The sequence below is a fragment of the Daucus carota genome, chromosome 7 (genome assembly GCF_001625215.2).
Source record: "Daucus carota subsp. sativus chromosome 7, DH1 v3.0, whole genome shotgun sequence".
Lineage (NCBI taxonomy): Eukaryota > Viridiplantae > Streptophyta > Magnoliopsida > Apiales > Apiaceae > Daucus > Daucus carota.
Window position 1 is genome coordinate 29,333,654 of NC_030387.2, and position 15,787 is coordinate 29,349,440.

At 35.0% G+C, this 15,787-nt stretch overlaps 3 protein-coding genes across 3 annotated transcripts; all 3 read right to left on the reverse strand.

The window, feature by feature from the left end:
• Window positions 1-299: 299 nt before the first annotated feature.
• On the reverse strand, window positions 300-2,552 carry LOC108194870 (putative disease resistance protein RGA4). The gene has a single exon (XM_017361808.1). The coding sequence runs from the start codon at window positions 2,550-2,552 to the stop codon at window positions 300-302; it is 2,253 nt and encodes a 750-aa protein (XP_017217297.1).
• Window positions 2,553-3,410: 858 nt separating this feature from the next.
• Window positions 3,411-7,451, reverse strand: LOC108193924 (putative disease resistance protein RGA3). Its single transcript, XM_017360778.2, has 2 exons — window positions 3,903-7,451; window positions 3,411-3,810 (listed from the first exon to the last, which is right to left on the reverse strand). Exons 1-2 carry the CDS (start codon window positions 7,262-7,264, stop codon window positions 3,771-3,773), a joined length of 3,402 nt encoding a protein of 1,133 aa, XP_017216267.2. The 5' UTR covers window positions 7,265-7,451; the 3' UTR covers window positions 3,411-3,770.
• A 6,284-nt stretch (window positions 7,452-13,735) lies between these two features.
• Window positions 13,736-15,749, reverse strand: LOC135147960 (putative disease resistance protein RGA3). The gene is made up of 2 exons (XM_064082037.1): window positions 15,210-15,749; window positions 13,736-15,130 (listed from the first exon to the last, which is right to left on the reverse strand). Exons 1-2 carry the CDS (start codon window positions 15,747-15,749, stop codon window positions 14,177-14,179), a joined length of 1,494 nt encoding a protein of 497 aa, XP_063938107.1. The 3' UTR covers window positions 13,736-14,176.
• Window positions 15,750-15,787: the final 38 nt, after the last annotated feature.

Genomic DNA, 15,787 nt, shown 5'->3' on the forward strand with positions numbered 1-15,787 from the left:
TCCGACTCTTCTATTTAGGTTGCCGTACCCGTGTCGGACACTTGGACACTCGGACACGACACTTATTTCGTGTCGGATCCTTTGACTAAAATGTGGACACTTTGACCAATTTAAAAATCAAATATGAGTAAAACTTACAATTGAAAAGAAATATGTGAGAAAAAAGAAAGAAGCAAAAATGAGATTTAAGTACAAAAGACGCTTAATTTGCAAAATCCCTTACAAATTCATGTCTAATATGAGTTTTATTGTTACTTTTTGTTAAGATGTCTAACTTACCATACTTGTTTATTAGTATATTACGATGTGTCCCCGTACCCGTGTCCAAAAATAGGACAGTGTCCCCGTGTCTCCAATTTCCATAGTTCTGAAGTCCGACACTCGAATATGTGTCGTGTCCGACACTCCGTACCCGAGTCCGAGTAACATAGGAGAGAGGTAACCTTTTTGCTCATTGTTTCCACTATCACGCTGCTGTCCAAATCAGTGATTTTGAGCTCCTTCAAGGCCGGAAAACAAATATTTGGAATCTTGCTTAACCTTGGACAATACATAATTTCCAAACTCTCAAGTTTAGGAAATACACTTTGGTCATGACTCCCTGTGCTCATCACTTCTTCTGTCCATTCTTCTAGCTTTTCCAGCCTATACAAAGTGATAGTCATGAGCGACGGATACATAGTTGTCACTGTCTTCGTGGCTGCACTGTCTAGACTTTCCAATAAATAATTCCCCATAACCTTCAAATTTTCCATCCCCTGTAAATTTATCTTCTTTAGCTTGGGAAGCTGACCCAGTGATGGAAATTCTGTGCATCTGTTGCAACCAACCAACAAGATTTTCACCAAGTTGTTCATCATTGTGATCCAAGATGAAAACTTCTTTCCCATATAGCAGTAAATAATCAATTCTTTAAGATTCGGGTGAGGTTCCAATCCTTTCATCACACCATCATCTTTGTTTTCCCCGTCTTCCCGGAAAGCACCAATATTTTTGTTCCAATTTAAAACTAAAACCTCAATATTAGACTTTTCACGAAGCTTTGCCCTGCTTGCTTCTTCCATATTTGCCACGTCGCCAAGGCCATGGAGTTGAAGCTCACCTCTAAGGTTTTTTAGTCCTCCCAAATGTTCAACAAGACAATTTTGATCTTTATTCACAACAAAATAAGGCAGTGTTTGCAAATGACTTAGTCTCTCTATCCCGACAAATACGTATCTTGACCTGTGATTGGGAATTACAAGATGTCGCAAGTTTATAAGGTTACAGACCTTTTCTGGAAGTTCATGGTAGTATGAAATTCTCAAAGTCTGCAAGCTGAAAAGTCTCGTGATGTAATATGGCAATGTAACAGTAGTTTTTTGTCCCCGAGCATTTGAAATATCGAGATGCTTAAGGCATTTTAAATTTGTTACTGAACTAGGAAACTCCTCACAAAATGAATTCAAAACCAAAACTCTCAAGTGTTTGAGGTTCGGTAACAGGACATTAAAAATATCGGCCTCTGCACTATTAAAAATATCGGCCTCTGCATATAGTGCTTGTACCGCATCTAAGTGCGCCTCCTGAAAAATATTTTGTTTTACATCTTCAAACCCTTCCAGCCTTACCTGTGTAGCTTTTCTGACCTTGTTGAAATCCTGACTTGGCTTCACTATAGCGGAAATATTACTTGACACATCTAGTGCAAGATCATGTACAAGATCATGCATCTTGCATTTGGTAATGTTTCCATATTCATCTCTTTCCACATCCTGTAACAAAGAATTCGACAAGAGAATGTCAAAGTACTCGTTTCCGATGACCTCCATCAAAACATTACTATCTTCCAAAAGGAATCCTAATGCCATCCATACTTGTATCAGTTCATCCTTATATATGTCAGAATCCTTTGGCATAATAGAGCAATATGCAAAACATCGCTTCAAAGATGAATTAGGTAAATTATCATATGATAATCTCAAGGAAGGGAGTACACTTGTCGATTTCCATAGTTCACTATTTTGAATGTGCAACCACTGCTGTTCAGTCTTCTTTGAGTACAATAAACTTCCTAGTGTTTTTACTGCTAGAGGCAGACCGCTACATCTTTCTACCATTCTTTTCCCCAAGGCCACAAATGCCTCGGTCTGCAACGCTCCTCCATCTGAAAATGCTCTTTGCTTGAACAATTCCCAACTATCTTCCTCGGATAGTTTTGCCACCTTATAAGGATCAGAGCATCGCATAGCATCAAGGACTTCCTGCTTACGAGTGGTAATTAAAATATTGCTACCTCTTGCACCGCCAACTCCAAGCAAAGAATTTCTCAACTTCTCCCACTCCTCTGGTTTCCCATCCCATACATCATCTAGTACAAGTAAAAACTTTTCGCCCTTTAGGTTTTTCTGAAGATCTTTGATCAACCCTTCCGCATTTTCCAATGCAGAAGCCTTTGAAGTGAGAGATACTACCATTTGATTCAGAATCTTGATGAAATCAAAATTATCTGATACAGTGACCCACATCCTTTTAGGGAACATATTAATTACAACATCTTTATTGTAAACCATTCGAGCAAGAGTTGTCTTGCCTAGACCTCACATCCCTAGTATTGCATTCACCGGTAAACCCTCACCATTTTTGTTGCACAACATATTAACCAAAGATGATATATCTTTGTCCCTTCCGACAATTAGGGACTCGTCTTCAAAAGGTGGGGTGTTGCGTATCTCTCTACGTTGCACAGTAGATCTTAAGTGCTCTACTGGATGAAGACCAATATCAGTAGCCCATTTACAAATCTTGTCAAAGGAAGCATTAATATTCTTGATCTTATGAGCCACTTTGGAACGATATAATAAGGTGTTTTTAGAAGGAACAAAGCCTTATGACGATTCTCCACTTTTCTTCGGGTAACTTCATACTCGAGTTCATCCATAAAAGAGCAACTTGTTCAAGCTTGTTAAACCACAGTTGGGCAGTAGACATGTTTAAATTCTGGGTATGAGCCTCATTCAAGAGAGCACCAATTAGCTCAAACCTTTCACGCAGTGTATCCAGATCTTCATGAAACTTCCAAGCCTGAATCAACTCATTGGTTGCCAGTGAAACAAGCTTGCGAACCAGTCCAGCAGCAAGATCAGCTCCAGTTGCTTCAGCCATTTTTTCTAGTCAGCTTCTTTAGTGTATTATTTCAGGATTTTGAAAATGGGGTACAAGTTTTTAATAAAAATTCGCAACAAATGAAATTTAATCTATTGACAAATCACACTTATACCTTTTTCCTGTTAGTTTTCACTGACCCAAATCGATGTTTAAAATTGTGCAATGTGTTGAAATACAGATATATGAACAAATTCAAACCAAAAAATTAAAAAATTAAAAATAAAAATGGAGTAAGATTGATGGTCAATAGAGATTCGAAAATATGGATGAAAAAGAAGCATGAAAATTGAGAAAGTAAAATATTGGTGACACTATTTTGGAACAAGTTTCCGCCTAATATAGAAAATGCTTGATAACCAAACCACAGACACAGCTTAGTTTTCTAACTCTATTATAGCATCTTTTTCTTCATTGTTGTAAAGAAAAAAGTTTGCAGTCAGCAGAAAGAACAAGAGATTAATGAAAAGCTCAAAACAGCATAAAATGCATAGAAATAGTCCAACCGAGACCCATTCAAGTTGTCCAAAATCCAGCCATTATGTGGGACGATAGGACAACAAAGTGCGTACTCATTATTCATCGGTGCTAGCGAAAAAGGGCCACACTTGTGCAATATCTTTAGATCATAAAGTATCCCCGTGCCAAGTCCACATCTCACCATCCCTGATTTAAAAAAAATTAAGAAATTTCAGTGAAGCATTAAAAATGGAGACAGAAATAAGTAGTAGTACTGAAACATAGAGTGATAAGTTTACCATATGACATGTGCAATATGTTGAATCTTGAACCATTCTGGCCCGCTCTCTTTTCTACATCTTTCTTTCAGAATTGGACACCCTCTTATCTCTAGATATCGGAGGCAATGAGATTCATCAAACAGAGACACTCTCTCCAAATCCTTACAATTCTCAATAGATAAGTCCTTAAGAGATGGAAGCTTTGCTATTGACAGGACAAGAGTCTTCATACCTCCGAAATTATGTATAACTAATTGAGTCAAGGCAGGGAAGGTGGAGAACTGAAGCTGCTCAAAGAGCGCTATTGACTTTACATTTTCCAACCCTCGCAGAAAAAGCACAACTAGGTTAGGGAATGAATCTAATGAAGAAGGGAATGGCCACGGAAATTCATCCCAGAAGGGACCTAACCGTAAGTGTGTAAGTGTGGAACTCTGAATTTGGGCGGATATTCCATCTACAAGAGAGGAGGGGACCCTCACTAGTGCGAGATGTTTTAGACCAGCTGATCCTTCAACTATATTAACACTTGCTAGATTCGGGCAGTCAAAGAGTAGTAATGAGGTCAAAGACAGAGAATTATTTTTTAATAGCACTTTGAGTATTGATTCCAAGTTGGAGCAAGAAGAAGATGATGATAAATGCCCTCCTCCGTCGCTGATTTTCCGCAGGTGTAAAGTGGTGAGTGAGCTAAGATGCATATACATAGTTTCCAGTATCATGTTGCTCTCCGAATTTGTGATACTCAAATCTTTCAAGGACGGAAAACAGCTATTCAGGATCTTTCTCAACCTTGGACAATCTGAGATTTCCAACTTCTCAAGTTTAGGAAATACAGTTTGGTCTTTACTGAAAATGTCTTCCACCCATTCTTCTAGCTTTGGCAATTTCCGCAAAATCAGTTTTGTCACTGACGGATACATTGCTGCTGTGTCTGGTTTTTGGGCCAGATTTAGGCCTCCACATAAATTATTTCCTATAACCTTGACATTTTCCATCTTCTCTATACATATCTTTCTCAGTTTAGGAAGGTGACCCAGTGGAGGAAATCCTTCGCACCTGCTGCAATCTGTCATGGCGATTTTCACCATGTTGGTCATCATTGGGATCCATGACGCAAATTTCTTTCCCATAAAGTCTTCAATTTCCAATGCTTTGAGATTTGGGTGGGGTTCCAATCCTTCCAACACACCCTCATCAGTGTATTCTCCGTCTTCCCTTTCATCTTCATTGCTCCTCCAGTTCAACAGTAAATGTCGAATATTGGACTTTTCACAAAGCTTTGCTTTACGTGCTTCTTCAATATTCTCCACCTCATTAAGGCCATAGAGTTTAAGCGTACCTCTAAGATTTTTTAACATTCCAAGTTGTCCAACGAGACAGTTTTGATTTTTCTTCACAACAAAATAAGGCAGCGTTTGCAAACAAGTTAACCTTTCAATCCCAACAAACATGTATCTTGTTTTAGTATTGCCAATAACAAGATGTCTCAAGTTTACAAGTTGGCAGATGTTTTCCGGAAGCTCATGAAGCGATGAAATTCTAAGAGTCTGTAAGTTGTAGAGCCTTGTAACTTGGTTTGGCAGTTTATAGCTGATATTTGAATATGCAATCCTAGAGACATCTAAATGCTTAAGGCATTTCAAATTCCCAATTAAACCAGGCAGCTCCTCACAAAATGAATTTAAAACCAAAACTCTCAAGTACTTGAGTTTGGGTAGCACACAGTAAAATATAGTGGCCTCTGCATATAGTGCTTGTATTGTATCAAAGCGTAGCTTAAACATACTTGGTTTTACATCTTTGAATCCTTCCAGCCTTAAATATGTAGCCTTTGATCCCTTGTTAACATCATGACTTGGATTTGCAGTAATAGAATAATTACTTGACACCTCAAGTGCAAGATCATGCACAAGATCATGCATCTTGCAGTTGGTAATATATCCATATTTATCCTTTTCCACATCTTGTAACAAAGAATTCCCCAACAGAATGTCAAAGTACTCATTTCCAGTGTCTTCCATCAAGACAGTGCCATCCCCCGGAAGGAATCCTAATGCCATCCATATTTGTATCAATTTATCTTTATAAATATAATGATCCTTTGGCATAATGGAACAATATGCAAAACATCGCTTCAAAGAAGAGCAAGGTAGATTGTCATATGACAGCCTTAAGGAAGACAGTACACCTCTTGATTTCCATATTTCACTGTTTTGGATTAGCAACCACTCTTCTTCAGTCTTCTTTGAGTACAATAAACTCCCTAGTGTTTTAATTGCGAGAGGAAGACCGCCACATCTTTCTACCATTGTTTTACCCAAGGCAATAAATGCCTCTGTGTCTAAAACTCCTCTATTCAAAAATGCTCTTTGCTTAAACAATTCCCAACTATCTTCCTCTGTTAGTTTTTTCACCAGATAAGGATCAGAACACTGCGTAGCATCAACCACTTCCTGCTTCCGAGTGGTGACAAAAATTTTGCTGCCTCTCGCACCCCCAACTCCAAGCAAAGAATTCCTCAACTTGTCCCACTCTTCTGGATTCTCATTCCAAACATCATCTAGCACAAGTAAAAACTTTTCGCCCTTCAGCTTTTTTTGAAGATTTTTGATCAGACCTTCTGGATTATCCAACACAGAAGGGCTTGAAGTGAGTGACACCACCATTTGATTTAAAATCTTAATGAAATCAAAATCATCTGATACAGTGACCCACATCCTCTTGGGAAACATGTTGATCACAGCATCTCTATTGTAAACTATGCGGGCAAGAGTTGTTTTGCCTTGACCACCCATCCCGAGTATTGCATTCACCTGTAAACCCTCATCATTTTGGTTGCACAACATGTTAACTAGAAATGATATATCATCATCTCTTCCGACAATCAGCGACTCGTCTTCAAAGGGTTGGGTGTAGCGTATCTCTCTGTGTTGTACAGTAGATCTCAAATGCTCTACTGGCTTAAGTCCAATAACAGTAGCCCATTTACAGATCTTGTCAAAGGAAGTATTAATATTCTTGATCTTATGAGCCACTTTGAAACGATATAATAAGGAGTTTTTAGAAGGAGTGAAGAAGTCTTTTACCCTGTGACGATTCTCAACTTTTCTTCGAGAAACTTCATACTCGAGTTCATCCATAAAAGCTTCAGCCACCTGAGCCACTTCTTCAAGTTTGTTGAACCAAATTTTGGCACTAGACATGATTAAATTCTTGTTTTGAGCGTCATGCAAGAGAGCACCGAACGATTCAAATCTCTGACGCAGTGTCTTCAAATCTTCGTCAAGTTTCCAGATCTGAATCACTTCATCAGTTGCAAGTGAAATTAGCTTTCGGACCAGTCCAGCAGAAAGATCATCTACAATTGCTTCAGCCATTGCTCTCAATCTTTCTTGTTTCTTCAGCGAGATGTGCAAGTGGTGATGGTTGTAAGGACAATTGCTTGAGATGGTTGTAAGATCATCTTATTGATTGCTCCGTCCGGTTTATATATTTGCAGAATTGCAGATTTACGGGCATTGTAAAAGCAGCCCGCCGTTTTCCGGGGTTATAAATAAAAAACGTACGCTTTGCCTAAAGTGTTTTAAATTTCGATTTTATAAATGATAATATGACAAGTTCAAATTTAATTCCCGATTTTATAAGTGACACAAGTTGAAACTTAATTTTGTTTGTGACTTATTTTATTTTAGAAAATTTGATTTTACAAATATATAAATAATCATTCTAAAATATAATTTATCAGATTTTATTATTATATCAATAATTTTATACTCGATAAGTTGTTGAATCAAAATATTTATAAAAAATAAATAACTTAAAAGTTATTTTGCACTTATATAAATGATATACCTTAATAAGTAACTAGCTTTATAGCCCGTGCGTGGCACGGGCATGCTCTAAACATTTCTATATTTAAGTTTATGCGGTGTTTTTGTATGTTTTGAAAATGTAATGCATAAACAGGCAAGAAAACATCTATCAAAGTGGATTAAAAAAGATCACCACAAACCAGTTACATGGATGATGCCTCCGAAAGAAAATAAGCGAAGAACTGATGATATTATATATGTAACACCCCAGTCCCACATCGAGAAGAGTGAGAATATTTGTTCAGTTTATAAGCATAAATATTACTACTAATTGCACCAACAAATCATGATCTTTTGTGGGCCTGTGGTGGGCTTGTAAATTACCCAAGTTGTTGTAGTTGGGCCAGTTTATTTCGGCTTATTTTCGGATTCAGATTCGGATTTCGGGACTTGACCTGATTTTTGAAAAAAACTCGGGATTTGACCCGGTTGTCACATATGGTATTAGAGCGAGGTTCTCGAAAGCTTGATTCGTCAAGTTGCCGGAGGTGGGGACACAAAGGCTGGTGGTATTATCCTGCAATGGACAGAGATCCGAAGGCGGGGACACGAAACCAGCCAGTATTATCCCACAATGGCTAGAGAGGTTCGATCTGGGCCTATGGGCTATCCGTTTCGGCCTGACGAGGACGTCAGGAATTTAAGTGGGGGAGTTTGTTACACCCCAGTCCCACATCGAGAAGAGTGGGAATATTTGTTCAGTTTATAAACATAAGTATAACTACTAATTGCACCAACAAATCATGATCTTTTGTGGGCCTGTGGTGGGCTTGTGAATTACCCAAGTTGTTGCAGTTGAGCTAGTTTATTTCGGCTTATTTTCGGATACGGATTTCGGGACTTGACCAGATTTTCGAAAAAGACTCGGGATTTGACCCGGTTGTCACAATATACTATACTATGAAATAAATTTATTGACAATTAAACTCCAGCTACACTAAATCAAATCAGCATGATCAGAACCCTTAACATTGATGCATATGAAAATTCATGGAACAGCAACCCATTATTGTAATTATGTGTGCATAGTCTTTTTGACAAAATAACTTGTTTAATCTATTAATACATATGATAACTACTTTATATAAATTCTTTACTAATCATAACATATAACTACAGTTGCTTAACTACATCATATCAATTCTTTACTAACCATAAAATATAACTCGAAATGCCTTTAACTATTATATATTGGTTCATTCTTTGGTTTCAGTGCATTAACTTAATGAATTAGATAAATTCTTTAGTAATCATAACATATCACTTTTTGCCTAACTACATTAGATCAATTGTTTACTAATCATAAATATAATTCGAGTTGACTTAATCGTAACTAAATCAAATTAGCATGATTAGAACTTTTAACATTCATGCATGAAACCCTTAACATTCATGCATATGCAAATTCATAAAACAATTAGTCATTATTGTAATATTATGTGTGCATAGTCTTTTTGACAAGATACAGTAACTTAATCTATTAAAGAATACGATAACTACATTAGATAAATTCTTTACTAATCATAACACATAACTCGAGTTGTTTAACTCATTAGATCAATTCTTTATAAATCATAACATATAACTCGAGTTGTCTTTAACTACAGTATATTGGTTCACTCTTTGTTCTGAGTGCATTAGTTTGATGAATTATATAAATCTAATTAATCATAACATATAACTCGAGTTGCCTAAAATCAATTCTTTACTAATCATAACCTACAACTTGAGTTGCCTCACCGTATATTGGTTCACTCTTTGCTTTGAGTGCACTAACTTGGTGAATTCCTCGCAAAGAATATTTTTATTTTGAATATGTAGTTATTCGTAATTAATAATGTATAATGATTGATGAAATGAATGATATTTTTGAGTATTTTACAAATATTCTAAAGACACATTCATTCAAAAGTATTATTTTATAATAATGTATTAGATATTATTATTATTAAATATTATTCATGTATTTATTAGTAATTATCAATGTATAATAATTGATAAAATGATCTAATGATAACTGAATTACTATTGTTAGTATTTGTTAGATATTATTAAGGAGGATATAATAATTAGATATAATTAATAACATATATTAAATATGTTGTTATTAGTAGTTAATCATGTATAATGATTGATGAGATGATCTGATAATAATTAAATTACTCTCTCTGTTTTTTTTATTCGACGCTTTAACTTTGAGCACACACTTTTATGTTCTTTGACCAGATAGTTAGAAATATTATTTTTTTAAATTTTCTTTCTCTGAATAAAAATATATAACTAAAACTTTTATTCACCAAAAAAATAAATTAAAAATAATAACTTTTACTATCCGGTCAACTCGTCTAAAGAAGTGTGCCTAAAGTCAACACGTCAAATAGAAAAACCAGAGGGATCATTAGTATTTGCTACATACTCCCCCCGTCCCCCCCGACGGTATATACATTGAGGGACGCGGCCGAACTTTAATGCTCCTGCAAAGTGTAGTTGTGTAAATTTTTTTTATAAATTTTCTTTTTCTGAATTAAAATTTGGAATATAATTAATAACATATATTAAATATGTAGTATAGCAGTTAATAATGTATAATGATTGATGAGATGATCTAATGATAAAAAAATTACTCCCTCTGTTTTTTTATTTGACGCTTTGACTTTGGGCACACTTTTAAGTGCTTTGACCCGGTAGTTAGAAATATTTTTTTTAAGTTTCTTTCTTTGAATAAAAATATATAACTAAAACTTTTAGGGTCGCGCTCAAGAGAGAACCAGTCCTTAAAATAGAACCATAGAACCACTGAGGTTCTGCTGCGGAACCCTAAATTTTAAATAGATTTTTAGTATCTAAATCCAAATACATATTTTTTTCATATTTTTTCATCGTTGTGTGTGTTCTGAAATAATTTTAAAATACAATACATAGATATTGACATTTTTTGCATGTGAAGTTCGGCTGCAGAACCCTAACTAATACTTAAGTTCTGCTCCAGAACCCTACCTAATACTACAAATAAGGTAAGGGTTCTATGAGTTCTCTATCTAATGGTTCTCTCTTGAACATGACCCAAAACTTTTATTCACAAAAAAATAACTTAAAAATAATAATTTTCACTACCCGGTCAATCATCTAAAGAAAAGTAAAAAAAAACAAACAGAGTGATTATTAGTATTTGCGAGATACTCCATCCGTCCCCCTAGATAGTACACACTGAGGGACGCGGACGCGTAGTTGCGTAATTTTATTGAGGAAAAAAATCCTAAAAAATAAGTTACGAAACTATATTTAATAAGAACATTGAAATGTGTGTCAAGCAGTTGAAAATAAACGTATAGAATTAAATGGGACACTGGGTGTATTAATTAAGACATAGTAATTAGATATAATCAATGACAGATATTAGATATGTAGTTATTAGTAATTAATAATGTGTAATAAATTAAATGAAATAATTATTAGTGTAGATATTAATGAGGATATTAATGATTAAATTGGCTCACCAAAACCCATGTTGTAGTATTATATATATAACTAGCACTGTAGCCCGTGCGAGGCACGGGCATGTTCTCATATGCGTGATGAATATTGTTATTCTTGTTATTGTTCGACAGTGTCAAAAATAAAGAGTTTAAATTTTAGATCCTTGTTATTGCAGTGTAGTGTAAACATATCTTTTATTATTAGAGTGCGATAATTGTTAGTTGTCCTTAAAATAATGTAAGCAAAGTGTCACAATGATATTCCTGCATCAGTGAAGTATAACGTTGATATTCAATTGGTTGTAGTGTATCTTCCTCATTCACCTTCATTATATTATAATTTTTTTAAATTTTTTTTGACTATTTCGACCATAATTCACCTAAGAATTTAATTAAACTTATAATATATTGTCTCACTATCTGTGGAATATCACACTAATACTCCTCGACACATGAAGTATCACCCTGATAGGTAACTGGTTGTGACGTATCATCATGATAATTCTCTTATAATAAAAAATTTGTAGATATTTAGGGTCCTCCTTAGCAAAGTAACACCTTTATATTCAACTGGTTGTGGCATATCATCCTGATAATACTCTGATATTAGAGTATGTAGTGGGTAGTTAAGGCCCCTTCTAATTGAATATTTATATTTTGATTAAATATAGTTGAAAATTGATTATTTCAACCGGAAATTTGCCAAAAACTTTAACCAAGTTTATAAATATGTTGCTCCACTCATAGTGGGAAATACACTGATACTCCTCTACCTGTGGAGTATCACCTGATACTTAACAGGTTACGATATATTATCATGTTAATCCTCTTACAATCAAAGCTTTTGTCGATATTTAGAACATTCTTTACTGAATATACTTGTTTTGGTTAAATATTGTTGAGTCACGGGCATGTTGGGTATTTAGGGCCTGAACTTACTGAATATTCATATTTTGGTTAAATATTGTTGAAAATTGGGTAGTTTGGCTGGGCATTTACAGAAGAATTAAATTAAGGTTTTTTTATAAATATATAAGTTTCACTCCGAGTGGAATATCACACTGATACTCCTCTATCATCGGAGTATCATCCCAATACTCAATTAATTAGACGTATCACCATGATAATACTCTTACAGTCAAATATTTTGCGCATATTTAGGACTTCTTTACTTAATATTCATAATTTAGTTAAATATTGTTGAGACACGGTCACACGGGAATGTTCTCATACGCGTGATGGATGTTGATATCTTGACGTTGTCCAAGTGTTAGGTTTGAATTCTTGTTATTGCAAGGTGATGCATTAACCATTATTATGAATTAGATATAGTCGTCCTTATAATAATGCGAGTAAGGCATCACACTGATATTCTTTTATAAGTGGAATATCATATTGATATTTGGCTCGCTGTCCGTATCAACACGATAATACTCTTGCAATCAAATATTTTGCGAATATTTAGGACTTCTCTACTAATTATTCATAATTTGGTTAAATATTGTTGAGACACGGTCACACGGGAATGTTCTCATGCGCGTGCATGTTGTTATCTTGATGTTGTCCAAGTGTTAGGTTTGAGATCTTGTTATTGCAGGGTGATGCATTAACCACTAATATGAATTAGATATAGTTGTCCTTATAATAATGCGAGCAAGGTATCACACTGATATTCTTTTTCAAGTGGAGTATCATCATATTGATATTTAACTGGCTGTCGTGTATATGCTGCAAAACTCCGAATGAAATATCACATGATATTCAATTGATTGTGACGTATCCTCATAATAATCTTTTTACGGTAAAATATTTTAAAGGTATTTAGGGCCCACAAATAATTTTAATAAGCATTCATCCAAGAACTTAATTAACGTATTATTGTTAAAAATTATGCAAAATTAGATTTTTTAACTTTAAATTAGTTAGTGTGATACATGCTTTGACGATGTAATTGATTACCTACCCATTAATAATTAACATATTATTTACAAATTTAATTATGAATAAATTAATATGTTAGATATAATCACACATATTAATTATAAATATTAATTTAATGTATTAATAAAGAAGGTAAACACATCAATTACATGTCTAATAATGAATTTATTAAAGTCTTAGATATAATTACATGTATTAATTACAAGTTATTAATTATATGTATCAATGGAAGAGATATTAGTTGCAAGTGTATTAATGAAAGAGAGGGTTAAAAGAGTAATTTACATGGTGAATAAAATGTGGCATGTTGGTCTATTATATATATAAATAGATAGATAGATAAGCATTTTTTTTAAAATTAAATCAAACGGTCCAAAAATTTGATTTGTTCTTAAATAGTTTGATTTCCGCACTTCACTGTTTGAGATATCAACAACCATTTTTCTCTCACTTTTTTGAGTAAACTAAATATTCATTTATTTTATCGGAGACCGATCGTATACTGGATTTTTTATAGGTTAGGCTGATCCGAATCCGTTAGAGTTGTAAAGTTGTAGAGATGTAATCTGGCAATTTATAACTCTTGCATCCGAGAGAATTTGAGATATCGAGATGTTTAATGAACTTGACAACTCATTACAAAATGACTTAAGAACGAGCACTCTCAGGGTCGTTTGGTTGGAGAGGAGGTATGAGGTTGGAATGAGGAATCGGGTTATCAGGTGTTTGGTTGAGTGGTGGAATGAATATGGTTGAATTATAATATTTATGAGTTATTAACTGTAATTAATTTAAAATATCATGAAATTAATATTTGTATACATTTTTAAGTCATTAATTTCATTTTGTGTTAAAAATTTACAAGAAATAATATAAATAATAATGAAAATAAAAGAAAAAAAATTGATTCCTGAAACGCATATTTCATACCCACCTCCCCCTTGTTATGAAATTCTCATACCTTGTGGGTTTGAGGAATGAGTTTGATGAAATAAAATTCTCAACCAGATATGGGTTTGGAATGAACAAAACTCATACCTGATATCACGGAAGCCTGAACCAAACGACCCCTCAAGTGTTTGAGGTTGGGTAAGAGGACACTGAAAATACTAGCCTGTGAGTATAGTGATTGTACTGTATAAAAGTAGGCCTTGTAGATATTTGGTTTTAAATCCTCAAACCCCTCCAGCCTTACATGAATTGCCTGAGAAAGCTGGTTAGAATCCTGACTTGGTGTTACGGTTTGGGAGTGATTAGTTGACACATCTACAGCAAGATCATGCATTTTGCAACAGGTGATATTGCCATATTCATCCGTTTCCACGTCTTGTAACAAAGAATTCGACAACAAAATGTTGAAGTATTCACTGCCTACGTCCTCCATCAGCAAATTGGTATCTCCAGGAGACAAAAGGAATCCTAATGCCATACATATATGTACCATTTCATCTTTATATATAAGAGAATCCTTGGAAAGAACAGAAAAATATGCAAAACATCTTTTCAAAGATGAATATGGTAAATTGTCATATGACAACCTCAAGGATGATAATACCCCTTTTGATTTCCATACTTCACTGTTTAAGATCAACAGCCACTCTTCCTCCGACTTCTTTGAGTACAATAAACCCCCTAATGTTTTTATTGCCAGAGGCAGGCCGCCACACCTTTCCACCATTCTTCTTCCCAAGTCTACAAATTCCCTGGTCTCTAAAACTCCTCCATGTGTAAATGCTCTTTGCTTGAATAGTGCCCAACTATATTCTTCTGAAAGTTTTTCGACCCTATAACAAACAGAACATTGCATGGCATCGATGACTTCCTGGTTACGCGTGGTAACTAGAATGCTGCTTCCTTTCGCACAACCAACCCCAAGCAAAGAATTCATCAAGCTATCCCACTTATCTGCTTTCTCATTCCATACATCATCCAGTACAAGTAAAACCTTTACCCCCTTTAGATGTTTTTGAAGATTTTTTTATCACTGCTTCAGTGTTATCCAACACTGAAGTGGTTGAAGTAAGCGATCCTACCATCTGATTCAAAATCTTCATGAAATCAAAATCATCTGATATAGTAACCCATATCCTTCTTGAAAATATATTGATCACAACGTCTTTATTGTAGACCACACGAGCAAGAGTTGTCTTACCTTGACCCCCCATCCCTGCTACAGCAACGACCAGTAAATCCTCATCATGAATTTTGGACAAGACATGAACTAAATTTGATACATCTTCATCTCTTCCGACTACTTGTGTCTCGACTTCAAAGGGCGCAGTGTGACGGATCTCTCTCACTTGTACAGTTGCACTCAATTGTGCTATGGGCTGCAGTCCAAGATCTGCCGCCCATTTAAAAATCTTGTCAAAGGATTTATGAATAGTCTTGATCTTATTAGCCGCCTTAAAACGATTTAATATGTTGTTTTTAGAAGGAACAAAGAAGTCCCTTACCCTGTGATGACTTTCCACCTTTTGTCGAGTAACTTCATAAGCAAGTTGATCCATAAAAACATCAGCGACATGTGCCACAGCTTTGAGTTTGCTGAACCAGGTTTGGACAGAAAACATATCTAGTTTCTTGGTACAAGTATCGGACAGGAGAGCAA